The sequence below is a fragment of the Abrus precatorius genome, unplaced genomic scaffold, assembly GCF_003935025.1.
Source record: "Abrus precatorius isolate BTA unplaced genomic scaffold, Abrus_2018 Scaffold6, whole genome shotgun sequence".
NCBI lineage: Eukaryota > Viridiplantae > Streptophyta > Magnoliopsida > Fabales > Fabaceae > Abrus > Abrus precatorius.
The window spans coordinates 16,931,261-16,954,445 of NW_020874406.1; the positions used below are offsets into that span (position 1 = coordinate 16,931,261).

At 29.7% G+C, this 23,185-nt stretch overlaps 3 protein-coding genes across 7 annotated transcripts; 2 read left to right on the plus strand and 1 right to left on the minus strand.

The window, feature by feature from the left end:
- Window positions 1-5,924: 5,924 nt before the first annotated feature.
- On the plus strand, window positions 5,925-10,483 carry LOC113870305 (NEDD8-conjugating enzyme Ubc12). Of its 3 annotated transcripts, XM_027506900.1 has the most exons (7): window positions 5,989-6,061; window positions 6,310-6,365; window positions 6,739-6,851; window positions 7,769-7,877; window positions 8,004-8,082; window positions 8,228-8,344; window positions 8,425-9,109. In XM_027506900.1, exons 3-7 carry the CDS (start codon window positions 6,743-6,745, stop codon window positions 8,560-8,562), a joined length of 552 nt encoding a protein of 183 aa, XP_027362701.1. In that variant the 5' UTR covers window positions 5,989-6,061; window positions 6,310-6,365; window positions 6,739-6,742; the 3' UTR covers window positions 8,563-9,109. The 3 variants fall into 3 exon arrangements, with proteins under 3 accessions (XP_027362698.1, XP_027362699.1, XP_027362701.1); XM_027506897.1 differs by lacking the exon at window positions 6,310-6,365 and having other exon boundaries at window positions 5,925-6,061; window positions 8,425-9,287; XM_027506898.1 differs by having other exon boundaries at window positions 5,968-6,851; window positions 8,425-10,483.
- On the minus strand, window positions 9,242-12,961 carry LOC113870301 (probable L-galactonate transporter). Its single transcript, XM_027506892.1, has 4 exons — window positions 12,592-12,961; window positions 10,849-11,472; window positions 10,473-10,648; window positions 9,242-10,308 (listed from the first exon to the last, which is right to left on the minus strand). Exons 1-4 carry the CDS (start codon window positions 12,681-12,683, stop codon window positions 9,710-9,712), a joined length of 1,491 nt encoding a protein of 496 aa, XP_027362693.1. The 5' UTR covers window positions 12,684-12,961; the 3' UTR covers window positions 9,242-9,709.
- An 8,116-nt stretch (window positions 12,962-21,077) lies between these two features.
- Window positions 21,078-22,752, plus strand: LOC113870303 (BES1/BZR1 homolog protein 2-like). 3 transcript variants are annotated; one of them, XM_027506895.1, is made up of 3 exons: window positions 21,090-21,510; window positions 21,715-22,291; window positions 22,331-22,743. In XM_027506895.1, exons 1-3 carry the CDS (start codon window positions 21,286-21,288, stop codon window positions 22,438-22,440), a joined length of 912 nt encoding a protein of 303 aa, XP_027362696.1. In that variant the 5' UTR covers window positions 21,090-21,285; the 3' UTR covers window positions 22,441-22,743. The 3 variants fall into 3 exon arrangements, with proteins under 3 accessions (XP_027362695.1, XP_027362696.1, XP_027362697.1); XM_027506896.1 differs by having other exon boundaries at window positions 21,715-22,259; window positions 22,320-22,743; XM_027506894.1 differs by having other exon boundaries at window positions 21,078-21,510; window positions 21,715-22,752.
- Window positions 22,753-23,185: the final 433 nt, after the last annotated feature.

A 23,185-nucleotide genomic window follows, 5' to 3' on the forward strand; every position in this document is an offset into this window, starting at 1 on the left:
ATATATGTACAAAATTTATATAAATAAAATATATATTAAATTTTTTATTGATTTTAAAATAATTTTTTTAAATGACACACTTTATTTAAAAACATAAAACAAAAAAGTTGTTCAAAATATAACATAAATAACAATAAATTTTTTTTTTTATCTTATATCCTTGATAAATAATATCCTACGTAAATATTTTAAAGAAGATAGAGAGTAGTAAAGTGAGTGAGAATGGACGAGTCCCACAAAACCCCAATTAGTAAATGACAAAATGGAACGTTGAATTCAACCAGTTTGTAGGGAGGGGGAATCTGTTCCCAATTTTGGTTCGCTTCCCCGGGATCGTCTAATTCCTTCCTATGCTTCATATAATTTATTAAAAAAAAAAAAAAACCAATATAGTCTTCGTATTTTCTCCTAATGTTTGTGTTTGGGGGTAAAAGAAATCCTCAAAACGAGTTTATTTATAAAGTGAGAAAATAACTAACTAGTTTTGATTTTTTGAAAATTAGTTTTATCATATATTTTCAATTAAATTGATAATAAAAATACTTTTTAAAAATAAATAAATAAATATAAAAGAGCCTTATTCGTTGTGTTTGGAGACGATAAACACAAAAAGGATGGATAACTTGTAAAAAAAGGGTTAGTTAAGAGGTTTCCCTAAATTAGATATTAAAATATTTAGTAGTTTTCAATTTTATCAATTAAAACATTAAATACTAGTTGTCTTTTAAAATATTTTGATCATGTTAGATTTAAATATAACTTTATGAAAAGTAAATATTAGTTTAATATTTTTGCTTATATTGAAATATATTATTCTTAATCATCAATGCTTTTACATGTGATAAATTTAGAAGTTATAATTTAGAAGTTATAAAATTTAAAGTTTTAATAAAATTTTGTTTCTGTATATTTTTTTCTCTTTTTCCTTTCGGTTGGTTCTCTTTGAATTATCGTCGTTCAACTTTCTTTTCTTCTTCTTAGATTTATGTTAGTTCTACCGTCATTCTAATTTTTTATATTTTAAATTTATTTACTTACATTCTGCATTTTATATTTTTGTATTACATTTAGTAGTCTTACTACTACCTACTTTTTTTTCTATCTCTATTTTTAATTTTTGATCCACTTCGAGTTCTCTGGTATTATTTAAAAAATATATGAAAATATAGTATTAATTTTTTTTAATAATAATATTTCACGTAAATAATGATAAAATAACAAAAAGTTAAAAAAATTAAAAAATTGTTAATAATAAATTTTAAAAATATTAAAAGTTTAAAATAATAAAAAATTTAAAAATAAAAAATCATCAGTAATAATTTAAAAATAATAAATTTTAATAGTATCAACGATGTTTTTTTTAAATTATAATTTTTTAAATACCATATTTTAGTAATATTTTTATGATTTTATTATATAGAAAAAGGCCGATATGGGATCAATAAATTTTATATATCAACGTTTAGTCAATCTTCTTATTAATTGAAAAATATATATATTTTTTTAAAAAAAAATTTAAAAAACTTAATAAAATTATTTTTTTAAAATAAGCTACACTAAACATACATATTTTTATTTTAGTATATTTTATTAAAAAATATACTAAAATAAAAATATATAACTGTGTGGAACTTATGGAATAATAGAAAAAAAAAAGCAAATTTTTAGGATTCTCCCGCTTTACAAGATGGCAACCTCCTCTTCACCCTCAAATTAAATTCAATGTTGATGGAGTTGTCTCCTACTCTATAGGATCTCCTAGTTGTGGTGGGATTCTCAGGAACAGTTTCGACAAATTCATTTTTGACTTCTATAGATTTATGCCGTTATGTTCTCCCTTAGCTACTGAGCTTTGGGGGTCTATTGGGTTTAAAGCTTGTCATCTTTAAGGAATTTCAACATATCTGGATTGAATGTGACTCCAAAAAGATGATATCTTTATTTTTGACTATTCAAAGTAGTAACTATTCTCTTTATTTTGTAATAAAGGAGATTAGGAAGTTATTGAGAGATATTAGGTTCATTAGATTTAATCATATCTTGAGAGAGGCCAATCAATGTGGGCTAGAGTGTAAAGACTCTCTTTTTTGCTTTGAGGAGACTCCTTCCTCTTTAATTCCCTTCTTAAGATTAGATTCCTTAAATTCGTGAGTTCCTAAGCTGTTAATCTAGTCCTGTGTTTCTTTAGACGTTTAGCCCCATCTATTAGCCAAAAAAAATAATTATTTAATAACTTCTATTTTTAAACTTAAATATATTTTTTGTCCTTATATTTTAATTTTCATGTCATTTTATTTTTTATTGTTAGAATTATTTAAATTATTCTTTTATTTTACAATTTTATTTAAAAATAAAAATATAATAGAAATATCACATATTATTAATTTATAGAAATTTAAAAAAAAATACAAAGCATCACAAAATAGGGAGTAAAAAAGTATGAAATATGTAAAAATTATTTTATTTAATTATTGCATGCAACTTTTTCTTTTTATATTTTATATATTAATGATATAATTTTTTATTAATTATTAAATAAAATTTTAGAAAAAAATAATTTAAATAATAAAATATTATGTATACTAAATGTGATAAAATTTAAATTCAAAGAGAATAAAATTACACGTATATTGAAATATAAAAATTAAAATATAATTAAACATAAATTTTATTATAAATCAATCTTTCTCCGGATAACAGTAGTAGATCAACATATATAGTTGTAAATGTAACAAGTAATAAAAAATATATGTAAAATGAAAATCTACATGTATTATTTTATACAAACGATAAAAGTGTCGTTTTTATTTTCTCAAAATAGGTTTTTTTTTTCTCAAAAAATGAAAATCGATTTTGTAATACTACAACACCTGAATTCTGTATTTCCAATATGTTTTTAGTAATACGTATAAAATTTGCAAGAAAATCAATCCTGATGTTTTATATACTGTATATAGAATAATGTGATATTATTCATTAAATATATAAAAGATCTTAGAAGTTGAATAATATATACGACCTTAATTTTTTTACTTTATTATTTATAACCAGTAAACAAAAATTCAATTTATTGCAATTAAATGTACAAAAAATAAGTACAATGAACCAATAATGTTTAAATTAAATTATTGACTTATAGTGAATTTTTAAATATTGTAAAAATTTATTAATATGTCTTTAAATTCTGTTACCTTAAAATATATTTAATGAGCGAGAATAATTTATCTCTCTATATATAATTTAGTTATAAACTAAAATTTAAGATAATTCGTAATAATTTATTTTAAGAATATATAAATAAACATATAATTGTATACATAATGATTATTTTGTTATGTAATGTATTTATATGCATTTTAAAAATATTATTTAACATGTTTTAAAAACCATTTTTAGATAATAATGAAAAATATTAAAATTTAACATGTTTTTTATGTATGATATTTTGTAATACTTAAACATTTAAGTAATACTTTACATAATTTTATTAATACAAGACGTTGTACACTTAAGTATAAGCTAACTTATATTTTTTTGTCTTAAAAATATAAAAAACTCTCATTTTAGTTTTAAATTTTTTACATTTATTCATTTAAAATTAAATTGTTTTACCATGGAAATGAGATTGATTAAAGTGAACATTTGTTGATTAAAACTTACGAGAAAGAGAATTGGTGGGTATGAGAGTTGACAAAAAATTGTGCCAATGAGTATTATTGATAACGAACCAACAAGAGGTAAGGATATATCACAATAAGAGTTTATTAACAAATCTGATATCTTGATTACGTATATAAATTAGATTAATAAAATAGTTTGTGCATAATTATACTGTTATTATTTATTTAAAAATAAAATAAAATAGTTTAGCGTGTAGAAAAGGTGACATGTTACTAAAAAAAATGATACGCATAGAAAAAAATAATCATATAAGAAGGCTTACAAAGTGTTAAAAGGGTGAGTATATATTTATACTAAATGTTTTATGAAAATTGGAGAAATAGATAAAATTTGAAAACCTAGAAAGATTAATTATGGTGTTGATTAAAAACAGAGCTATTAAATTTGAATATAAATTAAAGTATTAAGTCTAAAAATATCATTCAACCTTTTTAAGTTTAATTTTTTAACCAACCGATATTATTTCAAGCGATAGATACTTGTTTTTTTACTTAAAACTTAAAATATATATATAAAAAAAAAGTAACAGAAAGAGTTTGTACTAATTATTCATGTCATGAACTTTCTTAATTTTAAAAAATTATTTTCCATAAGAATCATGGTAATTTAAATTAAAAGTAATAATTATGTAATGGCAATTGCTAGAATATATGTTTATCATTGCATATAATTTTTATAATTTAATAAAAAAATATAAAATTATTAACGAAAGTTAATTTAAGTGGAAGTAATTTGATATTATTTAAATAAAATTTTATATTTAAATCTTTGAATATGAAAAAAATTTCATAATAAATTTATTTATCATATTTAAATATACGACTCAAAAAAAAAATATAGACAGATTCAATTAAATATATAATTAATACATTTAAGAGGACCTGTTAGAAGTTTGGATCTCTAGATTTATGTAATCAATCAAATTGATCCAAACTTTATATTTTTTTCCAGTTGCTATACAAAGATTTAAACTCATTTCAGGTCACTTGAATCAATTATTTCTAACCCAGTGTTAATAACTACTTAGTGAAAAAAACAAACAATTCTGATAACTTATTTTATAACGTTTACATTGCATTCTCCCATTAATTATCCACCAGCTTCTCCTTCATCAAAGGAGAGAATACAAAAAACTGGTAATCAAGTATAAATACAACAAACACGGAATGTTATTTAATCAGAAGAAGTAGATTACATAAGACACACAAATATTATTTAAGTTGTAAAAAAATTAAGTCTCTAAAATATTTTATTATTAAATCATTTTTAATAATGTTTTTAACGTTTTTATATTATTTTTCATCTAATTAATTATTATATCATTCACTCTTCTCATTACCTTTAATAGAATGTGTTTAATCGATTTTTTTATTTTATATAATATTATATATAATAATAAGTTATATATAGTAATTTTTTTATTAAAAATTATAAAATTTAATACTAATTATTATATTTTAATAAAAATATATTTATATAATATTTTATATGTTAAAAATTAATATTTAATTTTTTTAACTATTAATATTTTATTAAAAATAAAATCAAAATACATTCTAACATGTTATATCTATATAAAAAATTACCAATACATGTCAAAAAATTATTAATCTAATTTATATACATAATCAAATTTGTCAAAAGTTTTGTAAAATATTTTAAAGAACGATACTTAATAAAATCAAATATTTTATTAATATTTAGTATATAATTATTAAAAAAATATTATTTTTTTAAAATCAAATTATTCATACTATTAAAAATTACATTATTACAAGTTTCTCCTTTTTTTTTTTCATGTCAAGTTTTACAAAACTCAATAATGTTGACACTCAACCATTTAAATACCATATATTATAATTTATAAAAATATCATAACACAAAAAAAGTTATATCATGTTATTATCTTTAATATTATAAAACTCACAAATTTATGATAAAATCGTTAATCTGTGTTTAATTTTTGTTTTTAAATATTTAAATTAATTTTTGTTTTTTTACATAAATGTTATTTTAATATTTTGTGCATGCAATTGCTTTTTATTTTATTATGTTTCTTCATTCATTTTAACTTTCTCATATTTATAATTTGATAATTTATCTATTTTTTTCATCGATGCAAGATAAATACTTAAATAAAAAATAATTCAGCGTGCGGAAAAAGCAACATATTATTCAATAATAATAATGATAAAAAAATAAAAAAAAAACAGAGAAGATGAACATGTGATATGCATCCGCAAAAATTATCCATATAAGAAGGCTTATAAAGTAGTTAAAAGGGTTAGTACTCAGTTTATGCAGAGCATTGAGCTGAGCTACGAAAACCCCCAAAACTCTGTTTATCGTTCCTTCGTTTCCGCGATTTCTTCTCAACCAGGTTCCTTCTTTCTGACAAATCTGATATTCTTCTTCTTTTGACTATTCTATTTTCTTATTATTTTTTTATCTCTGATTTCCCGATCTCTTTGCGTTTCTCTTTCTAGGGTTTCTCGCTTGATTCTTTTTTCAATTGATGATTTAGACATGTCATTGAAATTGGATTGGATTTTTTTTTCCTGAAAAGAGTTCTCTAGTACGATTATTTCATTTTTTTTTTCCGCTGTGGATTTTCTTGTTTGTGATTAGATCGCAGTGCCCTTTGATAGGCCTGAATGATGAACGCGAATTGCTGAGCTTATAAGGTATTTGCGAAAGTAAAATAAAAAAAGAAAGTTAAAAACTGTATTATTGCTTTTTTGCGAAAATTAATTGGATGTGATTATTGGTAGAGAAAGGTGAAGTCGAATGCATAGAGTAGTTGGTTAACCTATTAAGCTTGTGAATGTGTTATTGCTTCCCAATGAAAAGGTTATTTGGAAAAGTTTATGCTTGAATGAAGTTTACTTGTCGTCTTAATGCTGATGGTTTAGCTTAATATGATTCTTGGTCAGAATAGGAATGATGGTATGCTTGCTGTTCTTTTTTTATGGAAGTTGTTGATCTTTTTCTCTTGGACAATTTCGTAATCTAACGATAAAATGTGAAATAATGTTGGAACTGATGTCGTTGATGTAGGACTATGATTAAACTGTTTAAAGTGAAGGAAAAGCAGAGAGAACTTGCAGAAAATGCAAGTGGCGGACCTCCCATTAAGAAGCAAAGTGCTGGCGAGTTGCGTCTCCACAAAGGTTTTCTTGTGTTTTGTCTTTTGAACAGAATGTCTAATGTTTGTTTATCATGTCAAATCTGTGAGACATTCCCACCTTCCTTCCCAAAATTTCAAAAACAGAGGAAATGTTTAGTGCAAAGGAAAATGAAAGGTCTATGTTAATATTGTATCTGACATCTGACATTGTGACCAATAAAAATTTAAGTTTTGAAGGAAAAAATGCTTCAAGTGAATATCGTACATCTTGTTGCATTTTGTAAAGTTGTAATTATTTTGCAAGATGAATCTTTTGCTACTTTCTTTCTGGTTCTGACTTAGGGAGTGAGTTAGAATCTATATTGTTGCCTGTTATTTTAAGGCAACTATGATTTACATTTCTTTATTTGACTAAAGTTATAATATCAAATGGGAAAATAACCTATTTTAAGGGGGATGTGGAGGTTTTTGTTGTCTGTGGATTATAGTATTGAAATAACCTATTCGCAGTATATCTGCAAAGGTAACTGCTAAAACAAACATTGAAACAATCTTTGGCAAATTCATACTATAATGGTTTCTTGATCTGATTTTCTCTGGTTCTGGTGGGCCTTATGCTGTGAGTCTGAATTTTTAAGTGAATTAACCTCCCGTTTTTTTTTTTTTGGGGGGGGGGGGGGTGGGGTGATTGTTAATCTTTTTTTTTTTTCTTCCCTGTTTGTAGAGTTGTTATATCTTCTCCCTGTACATTCCAGGAAGGCTTTTTTATTTTATTATGGGCTACTGACCTGTAAAGAGTCACAAGTGCACTGGTTAAAATATGACATGCTTCTGAAGCTGTAGTGTTTTAATTGCTGCTTCAGGACATTTTTTGTTTCAATCTTGCCCGAGCCTGTAGTTTCTGCCATTTTATTTTCTTATACAAGTTGTTGTCACAATGTTGTATTGCATATCTTTCAGACATAAGTGAGCTGAATCTACCAAAATCTTGTACAATACAATTCCCCAATGGGAAAGATGACCTGATGAACTTCGAAGTTTCAATTCAACCTGATGATGGATATTACTTGTAAGGATGCTTCCATGTCATCTGGCATACTATGAACTTTGAGATCAAACTTGTTTTGTTTTTATTTTTTAAATGCTAAATAAAAAAACTCAAGTAGTCTCTACTATGTTTTATTTGTTGTTACAGAGGTGGCACATATTTGTTTTCCTTTCAAGTATCTCCCATCTATCCACATGAAGCACCTAAGGTTAAGTGCAAGACAAAGGTAGGATGGACTTGATTATCTTCTACCATAATTTGTGCTTCATTTTGTACCCAGCACGTTTAATTTTGGCATTGCTTACATGTGTTGTTTTCCTGTTCTGTTTCAACATCATAAATTTATTTGTAGCATTATGTCGTATGTGCAGGTCTACCATCCAAATATTGATTTGGAAGGAAATGTTTGTCTCAACATCTTACGAGAAGATTGGAAACCTGTCCTTAATATAAACACCATCATCTATGGCTTGTATCATCTCTTCACGGTATGTCTTTTTTTTTTTCTCCCATTTTTGTGTTTTTCATCTTCCTAATTTTGAGAATCCTATTTTATAATTGTGTGCAGGAACCAAATTATGAGGATCCGCTGAATCATGAAGCTGCTGCTGTGTTGAGAGAGAACCCAAAGATGTTTGAATCTAATGTGAGGAGGGCAATGGCTGGTGGGTATGTGGGGCAAACCTTTTTTCCACGCTGTATTTAAACCTTTGCTCAATACCTTGAAGTTCTGTTCAAAAATCTTATCAATGTCTGAGGGGCCATGCTTTGTAAAATTTGTCAAAAAATCGCATTTTACTTTCGTCAGTATGCTATTTTTCTTGGTGGTTCAACAGGACAAGTTCTTAAGATCACCAAGCGCGTCTAAAAGCCACAAACAAGTGGAATGTTATCGTATAACTTCTGTGCTTTGTTGAATGTTGACGTATTATTCTAAAGTGGACCAAGCAGAAAATGTGTTCAGCGGTGTTTGATGATTTCCGATTCCTTTCCTTCCCAACTCCCAAAATTTATCCCCCGGATGCCCTTGAAATAATTTGTTTCTGTTTCTGAGAATCCATGAAGTAGATACAAAAATAGCTAGGGCTGTTATCTGGTATCTGCTTCCATAATGTCTAGCGACATACAAGTTTATTAAAACTAGTTGATTTGAGTGCTCTGGTAGCTGCTTTTAAGGGTTCTAGATGTCTACATGCCAGAGAATGTTCAATTTCGTGTTCGTTCTTGAATTGCTAATATTCTTCAATGTTCATTTAAACTCTGGTTTTTATGTTAATTTAGCCTAAGGTTGAATACAATGCAATTCCCTCGAGGCCGTCTGCCATTTCAGGGGGATTAATATATGTAAGTCACTGATCCGAAAATAAAGAAAGTTATTGAAAACATGCTTCACTAGCATTGAGATTGTTTCGTGATGTTAAACGAAACATGCAAATTAACTTGTTTATGTTTCACAATGCACAATTGATGGGAACCCAAGTGACATTTCTCTTGCCACAGACCAATCCTTTTGTGCTATTCAAGTTTACAGTTAAATAGACGTCTGCATAAATGGTTTTGAACTGTTCAATCAGATATGCCATCTCAAGAATAAGCAATGGCTCAAAACGAGTCAGTCCTTAGTAAGAAGCCTACCGATGATGGAACCATGAATGTGCGGTTAACCTAGACTCGTAAAATAAAAATGAAATGAAGTCATTATTTGAAGATGGTTTCAAATGTTTCGTGTATACTGGGGAAGATGATACCACGTTTTTGAGGAGCGTTTAAACTCCAATCGAATTGGGATCCAAGTCACAAGCAGAGATGACGGGCTTTTTTCAGAAGATGTACCACTCCAAGAAAAGTGTTTCTCACATCATCTCCTCCTCTTTAACAGCGAGCATTCTAGCATTTTCACGGTCCCGCTTAAATATACAATATAGTGGTGTGTAGCACAAACAGCACACTCCAAATGGAAGTGCCATCATTGAAAGAAGGCCCTTAGACAAGGCAAGAGCCTCTGGTGAAGATCCTTTGATGGGATCAACAGACTTTGAGTTGTAACCAAACATTTTCTCTGAAAGAATCCCAACCAGGGGAGCCGCTATAGAAGAAAATGAGCCTTCAAAAGCTCTGTCAAATGCATAAATCATGGTACGATGTTTGGCAGGGACCACCTCAGCAAACATTGGGCCATTTGCAGCCGTACCATTCCAGCTGATCGTTAGACCCATCATAAATAGGGTCACAGAAAAGGTAAAAAAACTACTTACTGACTGAGGGATCACCTTAAGAAGAAACCATGAGAATGGAATGCCCATAATGGCACTGAACTGTGCACACATGATACGACCAGAATGAGGATAGATTTGTGATAAATGATCAGCTATTGATCCACCAATGAAGGAGCCCATAGCACATCCAATAGCAAAAAGACTGAGAAGGGTTGCTGAAGTATTATTATCAAAACCTGCATTATGAACCAATTCATCATGTCATGCCTCATAAAAGATAAAGGTTAGAATATTTATGCAGGTTATTAGTGATCTTGATTTGCAGTACAACTGTTTGAAAAGTACAATCATGAAATGTTGCATTAGCATCTTTATGTATAGAAGTTGGCTTCATGCTCACCAATTAGTTCGAACCACATTGTAAAGAACACCATTGCAGTCCATGGTAGTGAACCAATAATGCCCTGTAAGACAATTATTTGAAATGTCTGCACTTTGATTACAGCTTTCGTGGCTGCCCAAGAGTCCTTCCAAATTGATACAGCACTAACATTGCCTTTATATGTAGAGTCATCCCTGTTGACAAACACAACTGATTTACCAAAAATTACAAGTTAAAGAGATATAAAGCATTCAGTAATGTGTCAGTTATTATTAATGAGGATGGAAACAATATGACAGACAGTTTGAAGGCTCTTACGAGGGCGAAATGTACTAAAAGTTGTGCTCAATGCCCTCATGGATAATGTAAGTTGTGAAGTGTCATTAGTCATTACCTGTCTGAAATCTCACTAGCATCACGAGTGGAGGTAAACCTTTTTCTTGGGTCAACCACATATAGCATAACAAGGAATCCAATTAATGTACTTAAAGTTGCCATCAAAATGAAGGCACATCGCCATCCTTGTATGCCCCAAAACTGCTGGCCAGCCATGACTGTTGCCAAAACACCACCTCCTATGCCTCCTAAGTTACCAATAAGACTCAGCAATCCAAATCCAGTTCCTCTCACTCCATCCCTGTAGCTATCAGCAATGAAAGATTGTAGTGCTGGAATCACAATGGCCAAACCAAAGCCATTTATAGCTCTCCAGAATGCAACCTGCAGAAAATTGTGGCAAACACCCACAGCAGCAGTAGATAAAGCCCAGCAGAAACTGCCCATAGCAAGAATTGTTGGCCGATCATAGTTAATAACAAGTATACCAGCCAGAGGAGAGGACAATCCTTGAACAAAATTCCTTATGAATGTGAGGTAACCCAAATCAGATGGTCCAGCATTAAATGCTTCACTAACTTCTTTGTAGACTGAGGGAAGAAGGTTTTCGTCGGCACGCTCCATAATAGCAGCCAGGTTGATAAGAATGAGCGAGAGAGACACACCAAAAATCTGTGTTGTCCTGTAGAAAAGAAAATTATGGTTAGGCCAACTTAAAAGTGAAGAATAAGGCATGAGTAAGCCATAGATGCAAATCAATGTTTCAGCTCAGACACAGAAAGAAAAGAGAAGGAAAGCAGAAAAAGGCAGAAGAACATGCAAAATTATGTGAATAATGATGCAGTCTAGGCCCCTATGATCTCATTTTTCTTAATATCACAGAACTAAAAATATTTTAATAAAAATTCCAAACTCGTATATATACTAAGTCCTTTAAGAATGATGCCTTAAAATTTAGATCATATGGCTCACACTGACTAATTAGAGCAAAAGTATTAAGAATGATGTGTGTTAATCTAAATAATTATACGAGCACGGTTGCTTGCATATCATTACCAATGCATCCTTGACCATCTCATAAGAGATCTGTTTGTCCCATTTCAGAACATGTTAGCGAATGTTGACATAGCAACATATTTTCAAAACCTTAAATGAAGGATAACTACGCGCAGCAGGATAAATAAAAACAAATATCCAACTATAACATAACTACTCAAAAAATGAAAGCATCAATATTAGGCTTGACATACATGAATCCCCCAAATAGGAAAGGTATATAAACTGGTGATTCGTGAGTCATTCCGGCAAAAATTGATTTTCGTCGTTAAGTTTTGTCTTTTTACTACAACCTCATGTTTCTTCCATGTTCGCTTCATGAAGCTGGCATACAGATTTTTCAATAACGGTTTCATATTTCATATTAAACTCCCTAAGTCCAAAAGCTACTTATAGGAATGAATGAAGTATTAGAAAAAGGCTATGCACTATAATCCATGAAGAGTTCTATCCATACAATACAACAGCGTCAGAGTTAAAAACATAAACTGTTCACATAGAACTAGGCTTCGAGTTCATAGAAGAGGGGTTTTAGATAATCCAAATCAACAGAAGATTCATAACTGAAGAAGAGCATACACAAGTCAGAGGCATCAGAGTTTAGAAGCAAATAAATAGATGGATAACCATCAGCATGTTATTATCCTGAAGATGAACCAAGCTTAAAAATCCCTATCCTTACTTAGAAATCCCAACATTGCACATCATGATTTGATATTAGAGAGAGGGAAAAAGAAGTACTCACTTCATGGTTTGAGAACGTGAATAAGTGGGAGCGAGAATCGGAGATGTGGATGGAAGAACAGGATTATGTCTTGGAGTTCGACTCAGTCCCATCCCAAAGAAAGAGGAATTCAGACAAAGGCCCCCAAAGTTGCGTCCATGGTGGATCTGATGCAATAAACTATCAACAGATTTAACTGAACCAAAAAACTAGATGAAAATTCCGATGCACGTGTTGTTGTTTTTTAATGAAACAAACTCTTCCAATATTATTGTATAATCCGAAATAAAAAACGAAAGGCCAACAGAAAAATCAAGTTGTCCGTGTGTCTCTCTCTCACCCCGTAACTTAGTTGCAAGAGATCGTAGATAAGATGATTTAACTCTCAATTAACTTGAACTGCATCCTCCTTCCCTTTAAATAATAATTATGCTGTATGGTTATTTTTTTCTTAAATTTATTTTTTAAAAAATAAAAAGTACACGTATAGGTATTGTAGAAGTATGAAAGCCATTATCATCATCTCCTTCCCCTTGGTCATGGTCATGCAAGTGCTGCTACGGTGAGTTAGTAGTGGTCAATGTGGACATGTATGTATATCATCTGTGATGCAAACTTCTTAATGAATTGTTTATTTTATTTTTAGTTATTGTTTTTTCTAAGTCATATTTTACCATTAATTTATTTGTTAGATGACTAAATTAGTTCTTAAAAAATAATTTGATAATATATTAAAATAATAAGGTAATAAAAAAAAAAGGTTACTTACATTATTTCTGAATTTATGGTTTCAAACAGTAAATACAGTGGATATTATTCGCGTTATGGTAGGGGATTTAATTTAGGTTGTCTCGTAATGGTCCCTTGTTCCAATCGCCAACGGCCAACCAAAAGTGGAACGTGTTACCTACGGTTACGTCTGCTCCGAAAGTTTTAATTTCTTGTTTGAATTTTATTTTTTATTATTATTATTGTCAACGATTCTTCAAGCCACGAAGTTACAAATGGTGCTGGACACGATACCATAGTATGTAAACAATTAGAATTTATAAAATAATGCCAGAGGGGATAAATCCACCCAACTAATTGGGCCAACAATATGTATATCTTCTTAATCATTTCTATTATATAAAATCAAATGAAAATGACTTACAAGCTTTCTTAACTTTTTTGGTTGATTTTTTTCCCGTCTTCGACAGAGTTTAATTATAAAACATTTGTAATACTTTCATATCAATTTTTTCAAACCAAAATTGCTGTATTTCTGATTGTTAATTCTTTTGGGTTGCTGAGGAGGACGCTGCCGCTGTATTACAATACTCAACAAACTGGGCTTAGCCTTTTTGTAGTTTGACATTTTTGCTTACATTACAAAGAACACAAATAATTGTTTTTGGGAAGTGGGAAACGCAGCTTAACATAGGCCCAAACTATATGGGCTTGACCACTGTTAGGCGACAAACGCAAATTATATGGACAGAAATTTAAAATCGTTTGGAGCGTTAACATAAAAGAAATAATGAAAAAATTTATTCTACCATTGAAAAGTTTGTTATCCTACTTGTAATAATCGTCATTATTAAACTTATACTAGTAGATAGTCAAGTTAACAATTAAAAAATATATTAATATTTTTCAATTTTTAATCTACCATACTCTTTTTATTTGAAAGACTTGAGGCTTAGTATTATTTCTTATGCGTAAAAGAATTATTATCGTTAATTTTATATCAATAAATAATAAAATTAATAGTTTAATTAAAAATTATTAATATCTTATAATCTTTAAAACATGATGTAATAAATCACAAAAAAAATATTAAAAAAGATATAGAATATTTTTTCAAGTTCAGAGACTAACAAACAAAATATATTATTGGTGGTTGTCAAAAATGTTTTAAAACCTTCATTAAGTTTAATCTTTGTTATACTTAAATTATGACTTCACGTTCCTATAGTTGTTTTCTAATCGTGTTCCTTCCTCGTGTTGTTTGCCAATAATACTCTGGCAATTTGGAAATCACTGTATCTGTAAGATTTTGTTTAATTCTAGTAACATTTTCATATTAGCAAACGGAGAAGTTGGTTTTGAAAAAAAGAAAATAAAAAATGCTTCACGTGAGTTTTGAGTCAAAGTTATTGTCTCGATTATAAAATAAAAATGAGTTTGTTTGGTTTAAAAAAATTTTAATTTAAAATATGTTTGAAAAAAACATAATAATAATACAGATTTGAAATTTGGATAAATAATATATAAGGAGTAAATTTTAAAACAAAATAATAATTTAAAAAATATATTACAGAATTACTTTGTGTTAAACTTAAAAAACATGCCTAATTATTATTTTTAAACTTGTTTTAAGTTATTTTCATTTCATTACAATAGTTTTGATTGAAAAATAAAAGAATGAATCATGTTTAAATACTTTTATATTCAAAGTAAGTTTGGTATGTATTTGAAAACCACTTCTTTTATAATCAATTAGCTGATAAAAAAATTTATTTGTCTAGAATAAGTTAGTTAACACAAACACACGTTGATGTTATTTTGATAATTTGATTAACATCGCATTTTGCATTATTACCAAAATAAGTTTGAATTCCACGTCTATTTGCTCAAATTTCATTTCTATTTTATTCCATTATTTTGTGGTATTTCATTAACAAATGAAATAAAGAAAAAACAATGTTCTTTTATTAAGTTTTTAAATTATAATCTAATAAATGCGTGGCATTTCAAATTTTGACATAAAATCTGCAGTAACATTATGTCTACGAAGTTTTACTAGGAAAATGATTTTTAACGAAATGATACTCTTTGGGATTTTTAACCTTTTCAGATTTATAATTATGAAAAATATCATCTAGGGTTTTTATTTTTAATTCATAAAGTCATGAAATTCAAGATTTCATCTTTTGCATAAAACATAAACTAAACGCAGATATTCCATACGATGTGTCTATTAAATTCTAAATAGTGTGTGCAAATGAACAAAAAATGCTTACAAAAATAGTATATATAATATTAAAAAGTGGTACAAAAGAGACAATTAGCATGAGTTCCAACCCAGAGCATTAAAGCAATTCCGTATCATTTAACATTTATCTTCAATCGGGAGTTTATGGCCAAAAGTGATTTATTGGTTGTTTTAAGTTAATAATCAATAATGACTGAATATGCTTTGAAAGGACAAATTTTCACTCGTATAAGTTGAACACGAGTATGGGCGAGCCAAATCCAAACCTAATTAAGAAATAATATGGGAATTTTATTTTCTTTTTGTAATTAGTTTAATTTTTACTTAATTTTTATTAATTTTAAAATGTTAGAGATAAATATTATTTATTTTTTCTTATTATTTTATATAAATTTATAATTTTTTTATACATTTTTATATTCATGAAAATAAAAATTCTTTATGACTTAATATTTCCTGGTTACAAATTTACATTAAAATATATTTTTTAAAAATAATTTTATTTTTTATATATAGTTATTTATAAACTTTTTTAATTATTAAATTTTATTTATTTATTTAAAAATAAAATATTTGCGCGAGGTACCGGCCAACTAGTTTTTATTAAAAAATGGTATAATATGTCATTATTTTTAATATATTTTTAACATGAACTTTTTTCATGATATATACAGGAAAACGTTAAGAATTTCTTATTTAACACGCTTTAAAAATTTTTATTGTAAAATACAAATTATTGGAATTTATTGAATGTGACATGAGATTTATTAAATTGATTGAAGTTTGTGTCAATTTAACTTTTAAAATTCGTGTAAGATACTTTCCATACATATTGTCGTCACAGTCTAAATAAAAATTTAAATTATTATAATAAACATTTTAATTTTAATACACTGTTAATGATAGGATTTTTATACTATTAAATAATTAAAACATATAATAAATACAGCTTTTAAATCAGTTTTTACAAAGTATAATTTATTGACATATCAACTTGCGATTAAATGATGATATAAAATTTTTTATATTGCCAATAAAATTTAATTTAAATCTAAAAAAATATCTTTATATTTAAAAAAAATTAAAAGATTAAATTAAATAAAAATTTAAAAATTTGATATAAAACTTAAATTAAAACTTTACCTAGACTTAAAAAACGGAAAGTAGCATTAACATATTAATATAAACATGACGGATATACACTAAAAATATCTGCATTTATTTTATATACTGGCTTTTAGATCAACACTATTATTTGTTATTATGTACATAACAAACATGTAATATTTATATTAATAATTTAATTTGTGTTAAATAAATATAGTGTCAACACAATAATTTTAACTACTGACAATTTTTTATAACATGAAAAATGAATATACAAAATAAACATGCTTTCCAATTAATTTTAAAAAGTGTGATCTCTAATCTAAGCAGCTCACGACTCAATTCATCAATCCAACTGTATGGACCCCTACCCCACGTGCTCTCTTCCGTTATTGAGAACCTCGGTTGGCACTTTTCCATTTCAAAAAAAAAAAAAAAGGTAAAAGAAAAAGAAAATAGGTGTAGGTGGTGTGATTTTCTATTTTTAATTGAGCAGATATCTTTTATGGGTTGAAAAGGTTTCAGTTTTATTTTAATTTTTAATACATGTAGGCATTACTCAAATTTAGTGCTCCATTTATTAATATATATTTCCTTATAGATCATGAATGGAAATGTTTAGGGCAGTTTGATTTGATAAAATATGTTTTATTTTATTTTGAACCATAAAATAACATTTTATTTATATTTTTTATTTCAAAATGTTTATATATAAATAATATATAATTCAATAGATAAGAGGACACGTGCCTGTGGTTCCCACATGGCACCCACCGGTACCTTCCCAACGCACGTGTGCCAATTTATGCTTCCTTTTATTACTGGCTTTGCATCGTCCGATTGCTGTCCTACTTTTATTCCCGCACTGTAGCCTCTATTTTATTCTTCGGATAAATTAATTTTAGTTTTAAAGTATCAGTTTAAACATTTCAAAAATATAGTAGAAAAAATTATAATATTAAGAATATAAATTTATGATAAATTATTTTTTTAATTATTTTTTTGGGTGCAGCATAACCTCGCTTTAATACATCAATTAAAAATCAAATAAGAAAACAATTTTATTAAAAGTCATGATAGAATTTGTTAAAAATCAGTATTGTTAAGATATTAGTATTCGCTTTACAATATTTACTTATCACTCTTGTTTTGTTATTAACGCTTTCATCCATAGACGTTACGTGTTTCTTGAATTTCAAGTTATTCTTTCAGTTAAGATTAAAAAATAAACAATTATAGTGTGAGAAGTTGAAGGATATATTGCAATAGCAAGTAGTTACATTTTACAAGTACATCTGGTTATTCTTCATGCGTAAGATCATTTATGTCAAAGGCCATTGATTTTTACATAATAATAGTTTATTAAATTAAGGTTTATTTAAATTATTCACTTAAATATACTTTATATCTATCACGGTTAAACACATAATTGACTTAAAAAAAAAGTTGACGCATAATTGAGTCTCTTAAACATAATTAACAAACAAAGGTTATTGATTCTTGGCCATGTGAAAAAAAATTATTAAAAAAAGTCAAATTTTATTTTAATAATATTTACGCTTTAAAAGAAACCATTTTAATACGTCTCTTAATAAATATAAAATATTATTATTTTTAGGTTTATTTAAAAGAGAGCTACCAAATTTGTTTAATTCTAAATAGAAGAAATAAATATTTTTAAATGTATTATCTATTAATTATTTATATTTTATTTATTACAAAACCTGTATTAAAAAAATGAGATGATTGAAAAGAACATAGTCTTAAAAAAAGACTAAGATTTAAAATTTATAAAATATATTAAAAATCAACGAAATATGTTAATAATTGATTTTATAAATAATGTGGCTTTGTAACGTTCCTCTGCATAGATTCTAAGGCGAGGCAGGAAAGGAAGGATTTCCAAGAAAGAAGGGCAAAGTTGACCTGAGGAGGAGGGCAGAAGAGTGAAATCACAAGGGGCATCTCTAAACTCAACTCTCATGTGTACTGTAGCATGAAAAGAATGGATTGGCGCGCCGAGCCGTGGGATTCCTCTGTTGCCAGAAAGAAATATTTTGCAGAGAGGAGGGACCGCATTCTGGTTCTCGTGTTACAGCCACACCCATGCACTCGACACGTCAAAGGTGGTCCCAGTCCTACCCACGCTGTTCCTTTCTTTATTATGGGTTTCTGTGTCGCACGTGTGGAGCCGACTGAACCCTCGCTGGATGGGCCCCACACACTCTCATCTCGTTGTTTGTCCGTATCTGTGCCCGTTCCAACTAACATCACGTCACGTCAGACCAATCCCCAATTACCGGAGAACGGGGCATGTTCCCAATCATCGCATTCTACTTAATTCATCTATGCCTATAATTATCGTTTTTAACTTGCATAATTCAATGCCCAATGCTTCCTCCGTTGACTCTCTGTTAGTAATCACTAAACATTTTCTCGTTTTAGGATAACTTACATACTACTAATATCTTTAAGCTATTATACTAGGGAGTTTAATCACGCATTTCATGAATTTCTCTTAAATAATTCGTAAATCATTCAATTTATTTACTTCATAATTATTATTATTGATGTTTCTTTTATTGACAACCATTTTTCTACCATTTTAAGTTATTTTGTTCGTCAATACCGCGTTTCATTTTTTAATCATAGTATGCGGTTGGAGAGAATTACATCCGTCCAACAGTATGCATGAACTTTTGCCACGGGTGGGGCCATGTCAAAGCATCCCTATACTATGAACTGGTATGCAATTATGGGGAGGTTTTTACATGTTTCAATTCACGTGTGATACACTTTATATTTATTCTAAATTAAATATTATATTTATTAATTCCGTATGTGATACATATTTTATCACATACTGTTTAGAAGTGTGTACGCATAAAAATGTCTTGCGATCGTGCACATCGGGTTTTCGAATATTAATTGAAACTAATAGGCAATAATGGAGATGCTTATTTCTCTGGGTCCCATTTTGGGGTGGTTCTGCTGTGCATCTTTATCTCCATTTCATCACACCACGAATTTGCATGTGGGCTGCAACTTACTTTGACCGGTCTTGATGCGCTAATTGTACCACCAAAATTTGCTTGGGTTTCATACCAAAATGAAGTGACAAGGCCGGAAAAAACAATGGTTACATGATACCCAGACTCGCAAATCATAAGAAATCTCTGTCAGTTACTATGTAAATTTCGATTCCTTCCATCAGTATATATTTTTTAACTGACACTCGTGTCTGGAACAGTAGCGAAGCGAGGTCACAGATTCACGTACCATACATATTCTTTAATTACTATTACTCTTCATTTTTATTTCGTGTCGCGCTATTCTTTTATCTTTTCGTACCATACCTAGGGCATAGGGCACCATTGGGTGTAGGGGTCCCTCGTATTCGGTATTAGTCATGTGGCTAAGTCCGAGCCGCAGAATTGGACTGTGGTATCCGTGATTAAGCTACAGCGCTACACTGTAACGATGCTAATTGTTAACCAACAGGTCATGTGCCTTCCATGAAGGAAGGGTGGGTTAGGTCACCGATGGCATGTTTCCTATTTCAACTAAGTTGATTTTCCACGCTTTGTGGCTCCACTGTTTAATTTGGATTAGCAGATCATCAGACCAATTGAATTGAATTGAATGTCAGCATAAATATCCTAAGCTTTGTTAATTAATTCATTTTCCCAAATTTGATTGCATTTACGGTTTGACTAGTATTTCCTCGTTATAACTCTGTTTTTATATACATTAATTATAGTTATTGGCTGGCTGATAACATCCATCCACATAAAATAACAAAATATTAATAAATTCAAAAGCTTTATTTATGTCATTAAAATTGTCTGTACATTTGCATAATTTCATAAGAATCACTTTAAATTTTCAAATAATTAAAGGTTGATTGAGGAAACAAAATACAAGTTTGAATAAAAGAAATCATCGTAAATAACTTCAAATCTTGTCAATCTATGTATCAATAGAGAAAGCCTCACAAAAGTGCATGGTTGATTCCCTTAGTACTGTTGATTAAAATTTGTATTTTATCGTCTATATAGAAAAAAAAAAAAGAGGAGGTATCAAGAGAAGTTAAATCTATCTTGATAAGTACACACTTTAGAAGGATTAATTTTCAATGGTTGGTTAAATTCCATCATTTTATATTTATTAAAAAATAATATATTTATTTTTGTTCAATACACTTCAGTATACAGGAAAATAGGGATTTAATTGGTATACTAGATAATATAAATAAATGAAATTGTAAATTTTTTAATACTGGGCACCTCTCATTAAAAAATAAATAAATATAGATTTCAGTTGTTATTTATCCTGATCAACTTCGCCGGGGTCCATGTCTCTGGTTCTCCAATCAAACATTTTTTCGTCAAAAAATAAATAAACAATTAATGAAGTGAAAACTACGGCAAGTGTGAAAACTAAAAGGGATGGAGAGAGAAGAGGGTAAGGGAAGAATCTAAAAAGGAAGCAACATTTCTATTTCTCCTTCTTCATCTGCAGTACAAGAAACTTCAATCCACCCAGCCTTCTCCTCGTGACACACACACACACACACACAAATCCCCCACTTCTTCTCTGTGCTAAGAGAAGAAGAAAGGTTCGCTGGAACGATGACCGGCGGTGGGTCGACGGGGAGGTTGCCGACGTGGAAGGAGAGAGAGAACAACAAGAGAAGGGAGAGAAGACGCAGAGCGATTGCTGCTAAGATCTATGCTGGCCTTCGAGCTCAGGGAAACTACAAGCTTCCCAAACACTGTGACAACAACGAGGTTTTGAAGGCTCTCTGTGCCGAAGCTGGTTGGATCGTAGAAGAAGATGGCACTACCTATCGAAAGGTTCCCCTCAATCTTAGATCTACTTGCATTTTTATAAATCTGTTGATCTACTACACATCGAAATGGAACCTTTTAATTCTCCAAACAAACAACGTTTCCTCGTCCTGATCTGAGTGTACAACGTTGTTTTCAAATTACAGAAACATACGATAATTATTGTCTATGTTGCTTTGCCTAATACGAGGTTTAACGAAATTAATACAGGGATGCAAGAGACCCCAAACTGAAATTGGAGGAACTCCACCTAACATAAGTGCTTGTTCTTCCATTCAACCTAGTCCACAATCCTCGTCATTTCCTAGTCCTGTACCATCGTACCATGCGAGCCCAACCTCGTCCTCTTTTCCCAGTCCTTCACGCATTGAGGGAAACCCCTCTTCTTTTCTCATCCCATTCATCCGCAACATAACTTCCATACCCGCAAATCTTCCACCTCTAAGGATATCTAACAGTGCTCCAGTAACCCCACCGCTTTCTTCTCCCAGAAGTTCTAAGCGCAAAGCGGATTTTGAATCTCTCTCCAACGGTTCCCTCAACTCCTTCCGACACCCTCTTTTCGCAACCTCTGCTCCGTCGAGTCCAACGCGCCGTCACCACGTGGCCACGTGCACCATTCCTGAATGCGATGAGTCTGATGCTTCCACCGTGGACTCTGGTCGCTGGGTTAGTTTTCAGGTTCAAGGAATGGCGGGTTCAGCTGCTGCTGCCGCTCCTCCTTCGCCTACCTTTAATCTTATGAAACCCGCGATGCAGCAGATCATTCCTCAGGAGATGAATGAGGGTGTACAATGGGGTTCGGGTGCAGAGAGAAGCAGAGGAGGGTCAGATTTTGAGTTTGAGAACGGCAGAGTGAAGCCTTGGGAGGGTGAGAGAATACATGAAGTGGGAATGGATGAGTTGGAGCTTACTCTTGGGTGTGGAAAGGCTTGAAACATTGCAATCCCCTAACCAATTGTGCCTTTTCCTTGGATCTGTTACTTGGCTACGTCAGGCAATTGGTTTTTATGCTTTATTTCTATATTTTACTTATGTGTACAGTTCCTCTTATATAGCAGTGGTTAGTTGTTACATTACATGGAATTTCACTTCATTGTAATGCTTTGTTGATTGTTCAAAGGTTGCATTTGAAGCAACTGTTTAGCAAGTGTTTTGATTTGAGACTTTTAATCTTAACTTACTATGACCGGGGAAACGAGGTGATATTCTTATCTTATTCCTCTTATTATTTACACATTGCTGAATATTTATCTGGGACTGTTTGAAATTGATGTGCTAAGATTGGGAAGCTCTCTCCCTATATATATACTGGGCATATCAAGTTAAACTTAATTAGCAAAGAGCTAATTTTGATATTTCATTTATGATTATATGGTTAAGATTAGTACTTATTTTTTGAGCATGTTTTCACTTAATCTTCACATGCTTGTGTATACTACAGCCTTTCAATTTATGAAGAATGCTAACAAGTGTTTTACGACACTTTAGGGAACTAAAACTGAATTTTTTTTTTTCGTAGTAGTATTAACACACTTTCATCGTGATTTTCAGTGAAAATTTTTCATTTATTGATTTCTTAACTAATGCCTTTGACACTTGTTTGCAGTACTCTCTGTTTTATTTGCTTGGTTGAGCTGTCTTTGATCTTCTAGGTTTTTAATATTCGTCATCTAAACTG